At 38.2% G+C, this 13083-nt stretch overlaps 1 protein-coding gene across 1 annotated transcript in view; it reads left to right on the top strand.

The window, feature by feature from the left end:
* The window catches only part of LOC107671325 (rap guanine nucleotide exchange factor 4-like), a 74548-nt gene that overhangs the window by 52866 nt on the left and 8599 nt on the right, over positions 1-13083 (top strand). Inside the window, exons 10-22 of the mRNA XM_016464219.1 lie at positions 1253-1436; positions 1746-1830; positions 3721-3781; positions 3920-3996; positions 4242-4388; positions 8797-8894; positions 9016-9101; positions 10173-10251; positions 11042-11192; positions 11339-11427; positions 12185-12215; positions 12307-12385; positions 12608-12754. Coding sequence (XP_016319705.1) covers positions 1253-1436; positions 1746-1830; positions 3721-3781; positions 3920-3996; positions 4242-4388; positions 8797-8894; positions 9016-9101; positions 10173-10251; positions 11042-11192; positions 11339-11427; positions 12185-12215; positions 12307-12385; positions 12608-12754 — 1314 coding nt within the window. The remainder of the gene's footprint in view (positions 1-1252; positions 1437-1745; positions 1831-3720; positions 3782-3919; positions 3997-4241; positions 4389-8796; positions 8895-9015; positions 9102-10172; positions 10252-11041; positions 11193-11338; positions 11428-12184; positions 12216-12306; positions 12386-12607; positions 12755-13083) is intronic.

Here is a 13083-nt window from a genome sequence, read left to right as displayed (position 1 = left end):
TATAAACAAACTAAGGCTTTGTCTGTGCTCTTTCCTTTTAAAATTAGAGGCAACCACTGCATTTTAATCTTGATCCAAACAAAGATGCTGCATACATGCAACATGAGCAGTTTTTAATCTAAATTAGATTGTATAATTTCGTAATTTGAAGCAAAAACAGAATTGTTTGACTTAGTTTTGTGAAACTATGCATAAAAAATATCTGCATGAAACAGAAACAGCAGACGCGCTGTACGAGACTGGTTTCCGCTGTAAACAAAGCAGCGCTGCACTTACGAACTTTAATATGCATTATACAGAGGCAAGATGAAAAGAAAAAATACCATCTAAACTTTTCTAAAGACAGTAAGCATGTTCCCCTCAGACATGCATTCATATAAACTCCTACACCTAAATGAATCGCGATTGGTTTAGCATCTCAACCGATTTGAATCGTCACCTATTTGAATCGATTTTCAACCGGCTCGCGGTTAATCGTTACATCCCTATTTACTATATATTCAAATTGAAAACAGTTTTTTTTATTGAAATAATATTTTACAGTATTATTGTTTTTACTGTATTTTAAATCAAATAAATGCAGTCTTGGTGAGCATAATGTTTTATGTTATTTCAAAAACATAAAAAAAAAATCTTACTAAGCTCAAGGGTAGTGTACATGGTTAATCACCCATTACATGCAGGTCAGTCATTGATTAATGCAGTAAATCACAGAACAATTATTGAACTTGAAACAATATTGAACTAAATAATTAACTGAATAATGACACTATTGCCTTCTGTAGAGCTGCTTTACAGTTGAAATTGAAGTATTTTCGTAATTGATGAATTTTACAACATTGTTATTTTCCTTTTTATTCATGTGAAGCTGCTTTGAAACAATCCGTATTGTATAAAGCGCTATATAAATACTTGTGACTTTACAGCATAACACATGAGCACAGTTTGTGGGAGCTCTTAATTAAGATCTATAATGCAGATGATCATTTCTCCTTACACTCTTAGAAAAAGGGGACACAAGCTGTCACCGGGGCGGTACCTTTCAAAGGGTACAACTACAACTGTGCATATTAGTATCATAAAGGTACAGATTTGTACCTTTTGAAAAGGTTCCACCCCAGTGGCAGCTTTTGTCCCCTTTTTCTCAGAGAGTGTAGAATGAGCCACACAAGAGCTCAAGCGTTCACACTACAGATGTTGGTCTTCATTACCAGTTTGTTCTGTGTGTCTCCTGTTCTGTGTTTCGCTGCAGTGGACCAGGAGCTGAGTTTCCAAGATAAGTATCTGTTTTATCGCTTCCTGGACGATGAGACCGAGGACGCACCCCTCCCCACTGAGGAGGAGAAGAAAGAGAGTGATGAAGAACTACAGGACACCCTCCTGCTCCTCTCTCAGATCGGACCTGATGCCCATCTGCGAATGATCCTGAGTAAACAGTAGGTTCTCCCTCAGAAGCAGCAGCCTGTTACGTCCCCCAGAAGACTCTGGGTTATTAAGAGAAGTGCCTCCTGAGTGATCTGATCTATATCTGCTACTGTTTGGCTGCTTTCCTATTAACTTTCCCACAATTCTGATCGTCTGAAAGTCTCAGATTAGACTTTTAGATTGCATGCTGTAATGGAAAGAGAGACCTTTTAAAGGTCCTGGAGGATGTAATGTCTGCACTAGGACAAAACTTTTTAAAATGTCAGAATAAGTTTCAGAGTCATCATTGACATCAGTGTCCTCTCTGCCTGTCACTGCAGGCCTGGCCAGAGGACAGTAGATGACCTGGAGATCATTTATGAGGAGCTGCTGCATATTAAAGCCTTGTCACATCTGTCCACCACTGTAAGTACACATTATGTGAAGTTTGAGGAAATTAGTTTGGTGTACACACATTTCAGTAAAAGAAGGATTGAGACAAAAATGAAAATTCGGTAACACTTTATTTTAAGGTGTCCTTGTTAAACGTGTTACATGTACTTACTATTATAATAGCAATTAATTATACATAATTACATGCAAGTAAGCCTAAGCCAAACCCTAATCCTATCCCTAACCTTATAGTAAGTACATGTAGTTAAATAATATTACTCAGTACTTAAATATATTATTACACTGTAACAAGGACAACTTAAAATAAAGTGTAACCGAAAATTCTGTGTAACATAAAGGCAGAACTTTTGCACAATGTTCAAGCTTCTGTTTCTCATGAAATGAAAGTGAATGGGAAGCGATGCTGTTCATCTTCATAAAACGAGTCCTTACCACCCATACCCTTGTGAAAAAGAAGTGTGCTTAATTGTATTGCATGTGCTCTTGTAGTGTACTTCAAATCCTAAAACTGTACTTCCAGATAATAAATTAATTAAATAAAAGGCCGCTTAAGTGTACTTAAAGTACAGTTTTATGACTTTGTTTCTTAAAAAGTTCACTTTGTAATGATGTCAAATTTGTACTTTAAAGTACATAATGTTTTAATAGTTAAAGTACATAATGTTTAATCTTGTCATGGTTTAAAGAATATGCTTATTTTGATGTGTTAACTAACATAGTAAAGCTCATGTAAAGTACTTGATTATATATACAGTATGTACATGATATACAGTGGGTACGGAAAGTATTCAGACCCCCTTCAATTTGGACAGCACCTGAGTTAAATATATGAGTGTCACAGCAAAGGGTCTGAATACTTAGGACCATGTGATATTTCAGTTTTTCTTTTTTAATAAATCTGCAAAAATGTCAACAATTCTGTGTTTTTCTGTCAATATGGGGTGCTGTGTGTACATTAATGAGGAAAAAAAATTAACTTAAATGATTTTAGCAAATGGCTGCAATATAACAAAGAGTGAAAAATTGAAGGGGGTCTGAATACTTTCCGTACCCACTGTATATAACTGTCAATATTACATTTAAAATTTGTACTAACTAAAAATGTACTAACTGCAACTTCACCTTTTCAAATGTGTAATTACAAATGTATTTAAATACATGACATACTATACTATCTCATTAACATAGTTTGCCATAAATGCTTGTCAGTACATTCAGCAGTACTTTAACCATATTTCAAAGACAAGAGAAGTCCTACTTAAGTGGGTCAAAAAAGACTTTAAAGTTCAGCTAATTGCATTCAATATTTTAAACTGTAATATATTTTCATTTAATTACAATTAGCATGCAATTAAGTGTCTGAAACATTCCATTCAGTTTGGCCGCATATTCTTTTAAAGTATATTATTTCCATAATAAGTACACTTCTCAAAGGTGTACTGTAATAGTGGGATTTTTGCACTAGTATACACAAGTATTTTTACAAGTGTGCACTATATTCACCATACAGTAGCTTGTGTGAAGAAACAGACAAAAATATAAGTCATTATTCCCTGAAAAGGGTTTGACTTCCACAGTGAGATATATGTGAGAACAAAAAGTGTCATTTAACACCTTTGGTGATGTAAGATTTTCAGTAAATACCAAATTTTGGTCTGTTTTTCACATTCGGCTCAACTTATTGTGTTCCGCAGAGAAAGGAAACAGGTTATATGGGTTTGGAATCACATACATGTGTATAAAAAAACGACAGAACTATTCCATTAATGACTGAATAAATGGAAGCTGAGCTTGATTATGTGTGTATTGTTTAAAAAAAATCATCTGCTTCTAGTAATTTCATAATTACATGGTGACATTAGTTTCATCACTAGAATAGACTATGTTGTGTTTTCTCCTCAGGTGAAGAGGGAACTTGCTGGTGTTCTGATATTTGAGTCCCACGCCAAAGCAGGCACAGTGTGTAAGTGTCAAAATCATTATACCACACTAAACAGCTTTAAATGAGTGCTGAATTTCAGTGTGTGATTATTATTTGTCTAATATGTGTCTGTGTTCTGCACAGAGTTTGATGTTCATTATTGATCTCTTTTGTTCCTAGTGTTTAATCAAGGGGAGGAGGGCACATCATGGTACATCATCCTGAAGGGCTCCATTAACGTGGTGATCTATGGAAAGGTCAGACTAATAATTCCCTAATAATGCTCCACATTCAACAGACTAATTAAGCGTTTCATGTGTGATAATGCAGACCAGCTAATCACGCACAAGCCAATTCTAGTACATGCAGACTGTGCCAGGAAAGTGTGTGTGTGTGCGCAAATTGTATTACAGCTGGAATATGTTTTCATAACTGTCTGTGCTCTTTGCTGGTTTGTCTGACAGACGGCAGCGGGCTGTTTAGATGTCATGTCTCGTTTCAGGGTGTAGTTTGCACGTTACATGAGGGAGATGACTTCGGGAAGCTGGCTCTGGTCAATGACGCACCTCGGGCAGCGTCTATCGTACTGAGAGAGGACAACTGCCACTTTCTGAGAGTGGATAAAGAAGACTTCAACAGAATCCTCAGGGTCAGGGGTCATTATTCACAACAAAACAAATGCCCTACACTTAGAAAAGTGCTTTGTCAGATACCCTAAACTGCAAAAAGTGCTACGCTGCAATTGTTGCCCTATAAATGTTGTTTTGTTGGTGCAATTTTTAAGTTCATTCAGTAATTCTAAATAATATTGTGGACTGTAAAATAAAATAAAATAAAATGTGCTTAATTTGGATGTTGTTAGATCTAAATGAAGTAGTTTTATTTAAGATATATAACAGATGCATAATGTAATGCCATGGTACACAGATGCATACACTGCCAGTTATGCTGAAATGTTTGAAATTAATTCATAGACAAATCTAAATTGTACCAGTGTTAGTAGTATGATTTATATACTATTATAGTATATATTGATATTTAGCTTTTATTTTTAGATTTTCAGTCTTTATTTTAATATTAGTTTAAGTTTTAGTAATTTTAAAATGTGATTTTTATTTTTTTTAAATAGTTTTATTTAGCTTTAATTTATTTTATTTCAGTTTTAGTTTTAATTTAAGTTATTTCAGTACTTCAACCTATTTTATTCCATGTAGTTGCCAAAACAACATTTGTAATTTAATTTTATTTCAGCTTTATTTACCAAAAGTGATTTTAAATGTATTAGTTTTAGTTAACAATAACAACTTGAATCTACCATTGGTATTTTAGTATAATTTATACTTTTATGGTTTTTGTTAATATTTTGAGAGCTTTTATTTTATATTTTTTTGTTTTGACTTTAATTTGATAGTTTTAGAAATTTTGTTGTGCATTGATTTTATTTTTTAAGTTTTAGTTTTAGCAAACAATAATAACGTCACTAGGTTACGTATGTAACCCTAGTTCCCAGAGGGAACGAGACGCTGCGTCGAAACGCATCTGCGTGACCATGCTCTGAAACACGTGTGTAATCAGTCCAACGGAATCGCGTGACAACACCGGCGGGGATGACGTAGCGACCAGGAAGTATAAAAGCACATGCGGTGGAGACAGCGTCAGCTTCTGGATTGAGAAGGAAGCGCTCGCAGGGATGCAGAAAGTATGGCTACGAGACGCAGCGTCTCGTTCCCTCGGGGAGCTAGGGTTATATATGTAACCTAGTGACGTTTCCCTTCAGGAACTCAAGCTGCCTCGAAACGAGTATGCCCACATCCCCAGAATGTCCAATCCCTGCCTAGTGTTGATCGGCACAGCTAGGTCGAGAGAACTGAGGAGCCAGGATTGGCATGAAGGTCAAGGCTTTAGAACCTGATGAAGGTCAGAGGGGTGGACCATCCCGCAGCGTCACAAATGTCGTGCATAGAAACACCGAATGAGAAGGCCTTGGAGGCCGCCATACCTCTAGTGGAATGAGCCCTGACCCCCAATGGAGAGGGGAGATCAGAGGACTCGTAAGAAGTAGTGATAGCATCCACTATCCACCTGCTTAAGGTCTGCTTGTTAGCCCGGAAGACCTTTCTTGTATGGACCGTAACAAATGAATAACTGGTCCGACTTCCTCCACAGGGCAGCTCTGTGGACGTATGTGTCAAGTGCTCACACTAGACACACACAATTAAGCTTTTCCTGGTCAGGGTCCCGAAAGGGAGGAGGAAAGATTGCCTGCAGAACAACTGGCCGTGGAACAACCGAGGGCACCTTGGGGACATACCCCGGTCTGGGATACAGAAAGGCTATGGCCATGCCAGGGGCAAACTCAAGACAAGATGGGGCCACTGAAAGGGCCTGAAGGTCACTGACTCTTCAAGGAAGAGATGGCTAGCAGAAATGCAGTCTTGATAGTGAGAAACCTCAATGTAACCTCTTCCAGGGGTTCAAAGGTAGCTTTAGAAAGGGCCTCTAGAACCACAGCCAAATCCCAAGAAGGCACTCTAGGGCATACCGGAGGCCTCAGCCTCTGCGTACCCCTGAGGAAATGTGTAACTAGCGGGTTCCTCCCCAAAGACTGCTCGTCCAGAGGGGCATGGTAAGCAGCAATAGTAGCCATGTGAACTTTCAAAGTGGAGGGGGATAACCCTGTGGCAAACCGATCTTGTAGAAATTCCAGCACTGGGCCAACAGGGCAATTAACTGGGTCCAACTGACGGTTGTCACACCATGAAGTGAAAAGATGCCACTTAGCAGTATACGATTTCCTCGTGGAGGGAGCTCTGGACTGGAGTATGGTCTCCACTTCCTCAGTAGAGAGACCGGAAGCTAAGAGTTGGTCGCTGGTCGAGCTTGCTCTTCGGATGCTCTTCCTGCACTTCAGCTGGCCAGTCGATGTTTAACTTGGCCACATCTCTAGTCACCACCTCCAACAGCTCCTCAAACAGGACGGACTATGGTGGCAAGTCCACAGACTCATCTCTGTCGGTACCCTCCTCATCTCCCCCCTCAGAGGAAGACAAGTGGAGCACCGAGCCCTCTCCAGGGGCGGAAGAAACCGTTACAGAATGTGCTTCTGTTCCCTGAGAGAGAGCACTGGATCTGGCAGGTGAGGAAAGAGTAAGGGACCTGCCCGTCTCTATTCCCTCTGCCACATCCATTTGCGAACCCCACAATCTGAGTCGCCGCTCTGCCTTGGCAGAAGCGGGACCCGAACCGCGAGGAACGCTAGAGAGAGAACCCTCCTCGATGAGGAGAACACAATGCGGACAGTCAGCTCCCTCGAGAGCTGACCGAGCGTGCTCCGCTCCGCTCCCAGACAAGCAACACACAAACTGTGTGTATCCCCACCTGAAATGAAGCACGGGCAGGGATGAACACACAGTCTGAATGACTGCTTGTCAGTTTTCTTGTCTTTGCTTGCCATTTTTTAGATACTTTTTCAGGACAGACAACAATAAATAAGACAAACACACATAGAGCGCTTACTAAACAACAGAAGCTGGCGCTGTCTCCACTGCATGTGCTTTAATACTTCCTGGTTGCTACGTCATTCCCGCCGGTGACGTCACGTGATTCCGTTGGACTGATTACACACGTTTCAGAGCGTGGTCACGCAGACGCATTCCCAAAGCTTTTCGATGCAACTTGAGTTCCTGAAGGGAACTCTGGTACTAACATATGAATTTCTTTACAAACCTAAACTTTTAATTAAAAATAGTGTGAAGCTTATAAGCTGTATACATATGAACTCCTTCAGTACTGTCAAGCAATACTGAAAAACATCCCAGGATGCAACTGTCCAGAATCTAGACAAAGAAGAAGCTTAAATATAAGAGAGTCCTGATTAACATTTTGTCACTACATAATTCCCTAATTACATTTTTCCCATAATTCAATTTTTGCTTGTATACTGTTGGCCTAATGACTATTTAATTATCGTCTAATTGTTTTCTCTAGCTGCATTTGTGTGTGTGTGTCTGTCTGTTTGTATTGTATAATGGTGCGTCCATCAGCAGCACAGGAGAATCTCTCTCCCAGCACTCTGACAATACAGAGCTGAGCTCAGGAAAGCCGGAGCAGCATCTAAGCGGAAGCTCAGTCTGATAGTGCTGATAGTGAGGGTGTGTGTGTGTGTGTGTGTGACTGTTAGTGTGTCTTTGGCACAGACACAAACAGGATGCCTACTATCTAAACAAATATAGGGAGATTTAGTGAGATTTCACATTCTAGGTTAATTTGTTGCATTGTTGCACATGATCATGCAACTGGACAAAAGCAATCAGTATTCACTGTATCACTTAGGATGTATGATGAATGCAACTGATAGAAATGGTGAAGAACAAAGTCTTAAAAAATACAATATTCAACATAAGTTTCAGATCAGAACCGGGGCTAGTTGTCACACTTCTTCCTTATTTCACAGAGTAGATTTATTTTTTACACTCAGTTTTTGTATAAACCTTAAATTCTTGAATACAAACTACTGAACATTATTACTCAAGAAAAAACAAACAGTTGATAAAATACAGCTGCATATGTTAATGCAACGGCAGCATGCCTCTGTCTTCCCTATGCAACATATTAATTGAAAGGTTAGAACGTAATAACGTAAATAGTAGTAATTTATCACCGGCCTTCGGACAAAATAGTTTGAGAACCCCAGCTGTAACTTGAGTATTAGTCTCCCTCTACTGGTAATGATGATGCTTTACAACAGTACATTACCTAAGTGACATTGTGGAACACTTTAAGTGACAAACACCTCCATTCGATCATTCATAATTCAGCTGTATGACCTGAGCTCTCGGTTCAGTGCTGTAAAAGTGAGTTTAGTGCGTATTGCTGCTAAACTGCTGACATCCAATAGCTCATGTCCTGAACACTATCACAACAGCACTAATCCACCATTAGCTAAGCACATCAGTGCTGTCTGTTGAGTGACCTAACCAGTCATTTCAGATGTTAGTGCATTACATTTGATTTGTTATGATTAAATCTAATTCTGTTTGATCTGTGTGTGTATCCAGGATGTGGAGGCAAACACGGTCCGTCTGAAGGAACATGAGGAGGATGTGTTAGTTTTGCAGAAAACTAACAACAGGAGCTCCAGTTCCTCTCCTCTCAAGTACATTTCTATTCTTCTGTCAATTTTAACATTAAGAATTGAAGACTACTATGAAATAACTGCAAACTGTATAACCTCAAACTACGTGTCAATGCGAGAGCTTTGTGCATCTGTTCTTCAGGTACACGGTGATGTCAGGAACTCCAGAGAAGATTCTGGAACATCTTCTGGAGACAATGAAGCTCGACTCCCAGTTCACAGAGTCAGGTGATTTGCCGTGCCTTCAGTGAGAGAAAAATAATATGCAGTTAAATAATGAAGCAGGAAGTGGCTAAATGCAACTTTATTTTTCTATTTTACACATGCTTCAAGTTTTGTTCGTTATTGAGATGAAGTTAATACAGAATTATCTGGACTCCTGTTTGGCCTGAAAAATGAGCAGAGCTGACCATCATAGTTAGTCACATAAGCTTTCAATTAATAAACAATGCAATTTTTCCCACACTAATGGAAAACCAGGAAATATGATGGATTTTTCCAAGACTCGAAAAGTCATGGAGATTCATATAATGAACATTTTTCATGTTACTGTATGCTGATCCCTAAAATGTCATCATATACACTACTGTTTACAATTTCTTTCTTTCTTTCTTTTTTTTTTTAAAATAAATTACTTTTATTCAGCAAGGATGCAATAAATTGATGAATGTGACAGTGAAAACATTTATAATGTTTCCAAAAATTCTACTGCAAATAAATGCTGTTCTTTAGAACTTTGTATTCATCAAAAACATTTTCAACATTGATAATAATCAGAAATGTTTCTTGAGCAGCAAATCAGCATATTAGAAGCATCATGTGACACTGAAGACTGGAGTAATGATGCTGAAAATTCAGCTTTGATCACAGAAATGAATTACATTTTAACATATATTACAATATAAAATTGTTATTTTGAATTTTAATAATATTTCACAATTATATCACAAAATGACTAAACATTAAACATTTTACCAACCCCATAATTTTGAACGATAGTATAGATATTGCCCTTGTGTACAGCATTTGTAAAACTTGCTTGCAAGCCATAGTGATATTCTTTTGAGCAAATCGTTTTGATTCATTTTTAATGAATCCGTCAAACTGGTGGAAAAATGGTGTCAATGATTCATTAATAAATCGACAATCAAAAGTCTTTATCCAGGAATCACACACAATAATCACAACTGGAAATGTCCTGGAAAAATCAGGGAAAATCAAGAGTGGCAACTCTGTAAATATACATTATACAGTGCATAAATGAAACATACATAACTTTTCTTTTCTCTGTCTCTGTAGATCCTGCTCTGGATGACTTTTTGCTTATGCACTGTGTTTTTGTCCCAAACAGTCAGCTGTGTCCACTGCTCATGGCCCAATATCCTTTACAGCTCTAATGACTTCTGAAGGATCATGTGACACTGAAGACTGGAGTAATGATGCTGAAAATTCAGCTTTGATCACAGAAATGAATTACATTTTAACATATATTACAATATAAAATTGTTATTTTGAATTTTAATAATATTTCACAATTATATCACAAAATGACTAAACATTAAACATTTTACCAACCCCATAATTTTGAACGATAGTATAGATATTGCCCTTGTGTACAGCATTTGTAAAACTTGCTTGCAAGCCATAGTGATATTCTTTTGAGCAAATCGTTTTGATTCATTTTTAATGAATCCGTCAAACTGGTGGAAAAATGGTGTCAATGATTCATTAATAAATCGACAATCAAAAGTCTTTATCCAGGAATCACACACAATAATCACAACTGGAAATGTCCTGGAAAAATCAGGGAAAATCAAGAGTGGCAACTCTGTAAATATACATTATACAGTGCATAAATGAAACATACATAACTTTTCTTTTCTCTGTCTCTGTAGATCCTGCTCTGGATGACTTTTTGCTTATGCACTGTGTTTTTGTCCCAAACAGTCAGCTGTGTCCACTGCTCATGGCCCAATATCCTTTACAGCTCTACTGACTGATTGGTGAAATACGTAACTGAAGTCTCTGTAGTTCATCAACTTGGTTAAGATGGTCAATGTGCCATAGCTGTGTCCTTTATGAACATTGTTTTATTCAACAGATGAGAGGGTTACTGAACTCTCAGATTGCACTTGCGTGTGGCTTTGAAGTCCTTAGCTCTCATTCACCTATCATGCTCAGCCGTCTCAGGGCAGTGAACAGGAGCGGATGGACTACGCTCTCAATAACAAGCGCAGGGTGATTCGCCTGGTCTTACAGTGGGCCACCATCAACACAGACCACCTGCAGGAGGAGGACAGCTCTTTCAACTTCCTCCAGGTCAGCAGCTTCGCCTGACTCAGGACTGCTCTGATCTGTTCAGCAGTGCTGCTTGATTCAAGTTAAGCTGTTTATGTAATTTCTAGAGCCTTTCTGGTCCCGCTGTGATTTAGTGTGTGTCAGTCTGAGCGTGTTGTTTGTTGCAGGAGTTTAATGAGACAGTGTGTGAAGATTCCAGACTCATCCCAGCTCTGAAAGACCAGCTGCCTGAACTAGAGAAGATCATCAAACAGAAGTAAGAGCACAGTCTTACAGATCAGAGATTTTCAACCCTGTTTAGACATATGAAGTCATAGTCAGAAGCATCTTATTTTTTTGAAACAGAACATTAGCCTTAAAAGAACTTTAAAATCTGCATATGTGTTTTTGTTTGGTATTATATTTGATACATCCAGCTTTTGTTGCTCACTATGATATAGTGATAATATGAAGCTTATACTCAAGGTGGAAAAAACACATAAGTTTTATTCAGAGGCCCTGAGAAAAAATTATGCAATTTGGTAAAGATGCTGATATTTATAAGACCAAAAAGTAAGATGATATTCAGATAGCTTGTATTGTAAATCATCGAGATCCTTATAACAGTATGACAAATTACTTACATAAATGCATATAAATATCAGATGTCACTCTATATCTAACGTCTTAGTAAGTTGATATTTAAATGCTTAGTTTTATCATCAAAGCTTTGTAGTTTTTTTTTATTGTGGGAGCAAAACATAATGTCATGCAATGCAATGATGTCTGACAAATGAACAATAAATCATATGTGATACATTTTAACATGATTTTTCCAAAAAACAAAACAAAACAAAAAGTTGAATGGATTATCAATTTTCATTTATTGATCATGTTGATAATGTAGAGGCCTTAGTAATGTGTGTATCAAACATAACACAGCAGGCTTTATAGGGTTAAGATATCAGACTGGGAAAGTTCAGAGAAACCTTTTACTTGCTCATAATCATAATACTCATAACATTTATTCACAGCTGTGAGGATGGCCGGCCCTCTCAGAAAAAGGTGAGGGGACAATAAAAACATACAGAGTTTCTGTAGTATTCTCTTCAGTGCTGAATAAGTGTCATGTGATAGTCCTTCTCTCTCATTTCAGCACAAAGTCCTGCTGCGTCAGTTCAGCACAGGGAACGACAGACTGCAGAAGAAACAGCCGATCAGAAGCACAGATGAGAGTGAGTCTGTATCTGCTCTCTGTTGTGACTGACAGGACACTATTCTCTCCTTTGGTTAATTTCACAGATGTGATAGATAGATAGATAGATAGATAGATAGAATTAAGTTATTCTGTGGTGAAGTGATGAAGTTATTATTGTTTTATTATTTAAAAAAAAATGTTTATTTATCAGTGTTTCAATGTCAATGTTCTATTCAAATATGTGTGTGTTTTGTTGAAGTCCTCTTTAAGGTGTACTGCAGTGATCATACCTACTCCACTATCCGAGTGCCTGTCGCTGCATCTGTCAGAGAGGTCATCGCCGCTGTTACCGATAAACTGGGGTCAGGAGATGATCTTCTGCTCATCCACCTCAACTCAGCCGGAGGTGAAAACACACACACACACACACACACACACTCTCAAGCTATTTTCTATTCTTATCACTGTATTGACAGCCATTTGCTTTGTTTTCCTTGGTGGTTCATTAATTGCAGGTTGATTAATTCCATGTTTGCAGAGTGTGCTGTTGCACTGACTCTTATCTCTTTGACCTCTGGCTGACAATATGAGCTCTTTACTGCACACATCTTGCTGTAGCATTTCACATTCTGCATCCCAGTACTGCTGCTGTCTGAGACAGATACTCCAATCTCACTCCAGTTACATCTGCTACACTGTAACCTTGTGCTGACTCACTGCACTCCCACACACACA

This window comes from Sinocyclocheilus anshuiensis, unplaced genomic scaffold (genome assembly GCF_001515605.1).
Source record: "Sinocyclocheilus anshuiensis isolate Anshui unplaced genomic scaffold, SAMN03320099.WGS_v1.1 scaffold284, whole genome shotgun sequence".
NCBI classification, from domain to species: Eukaryota; Metazoa; Chordata; class Actinopteri; order Cypriniformes; family Cyprinidae; genus Sinocyclocheilus; species Sinocyclocheilus anshuiensis.
The sequence above is the reverse complement of the archived record's forward strand: the minus strand, read 5'-3'. Positions and strand labels throughout refer to the sequence as shown.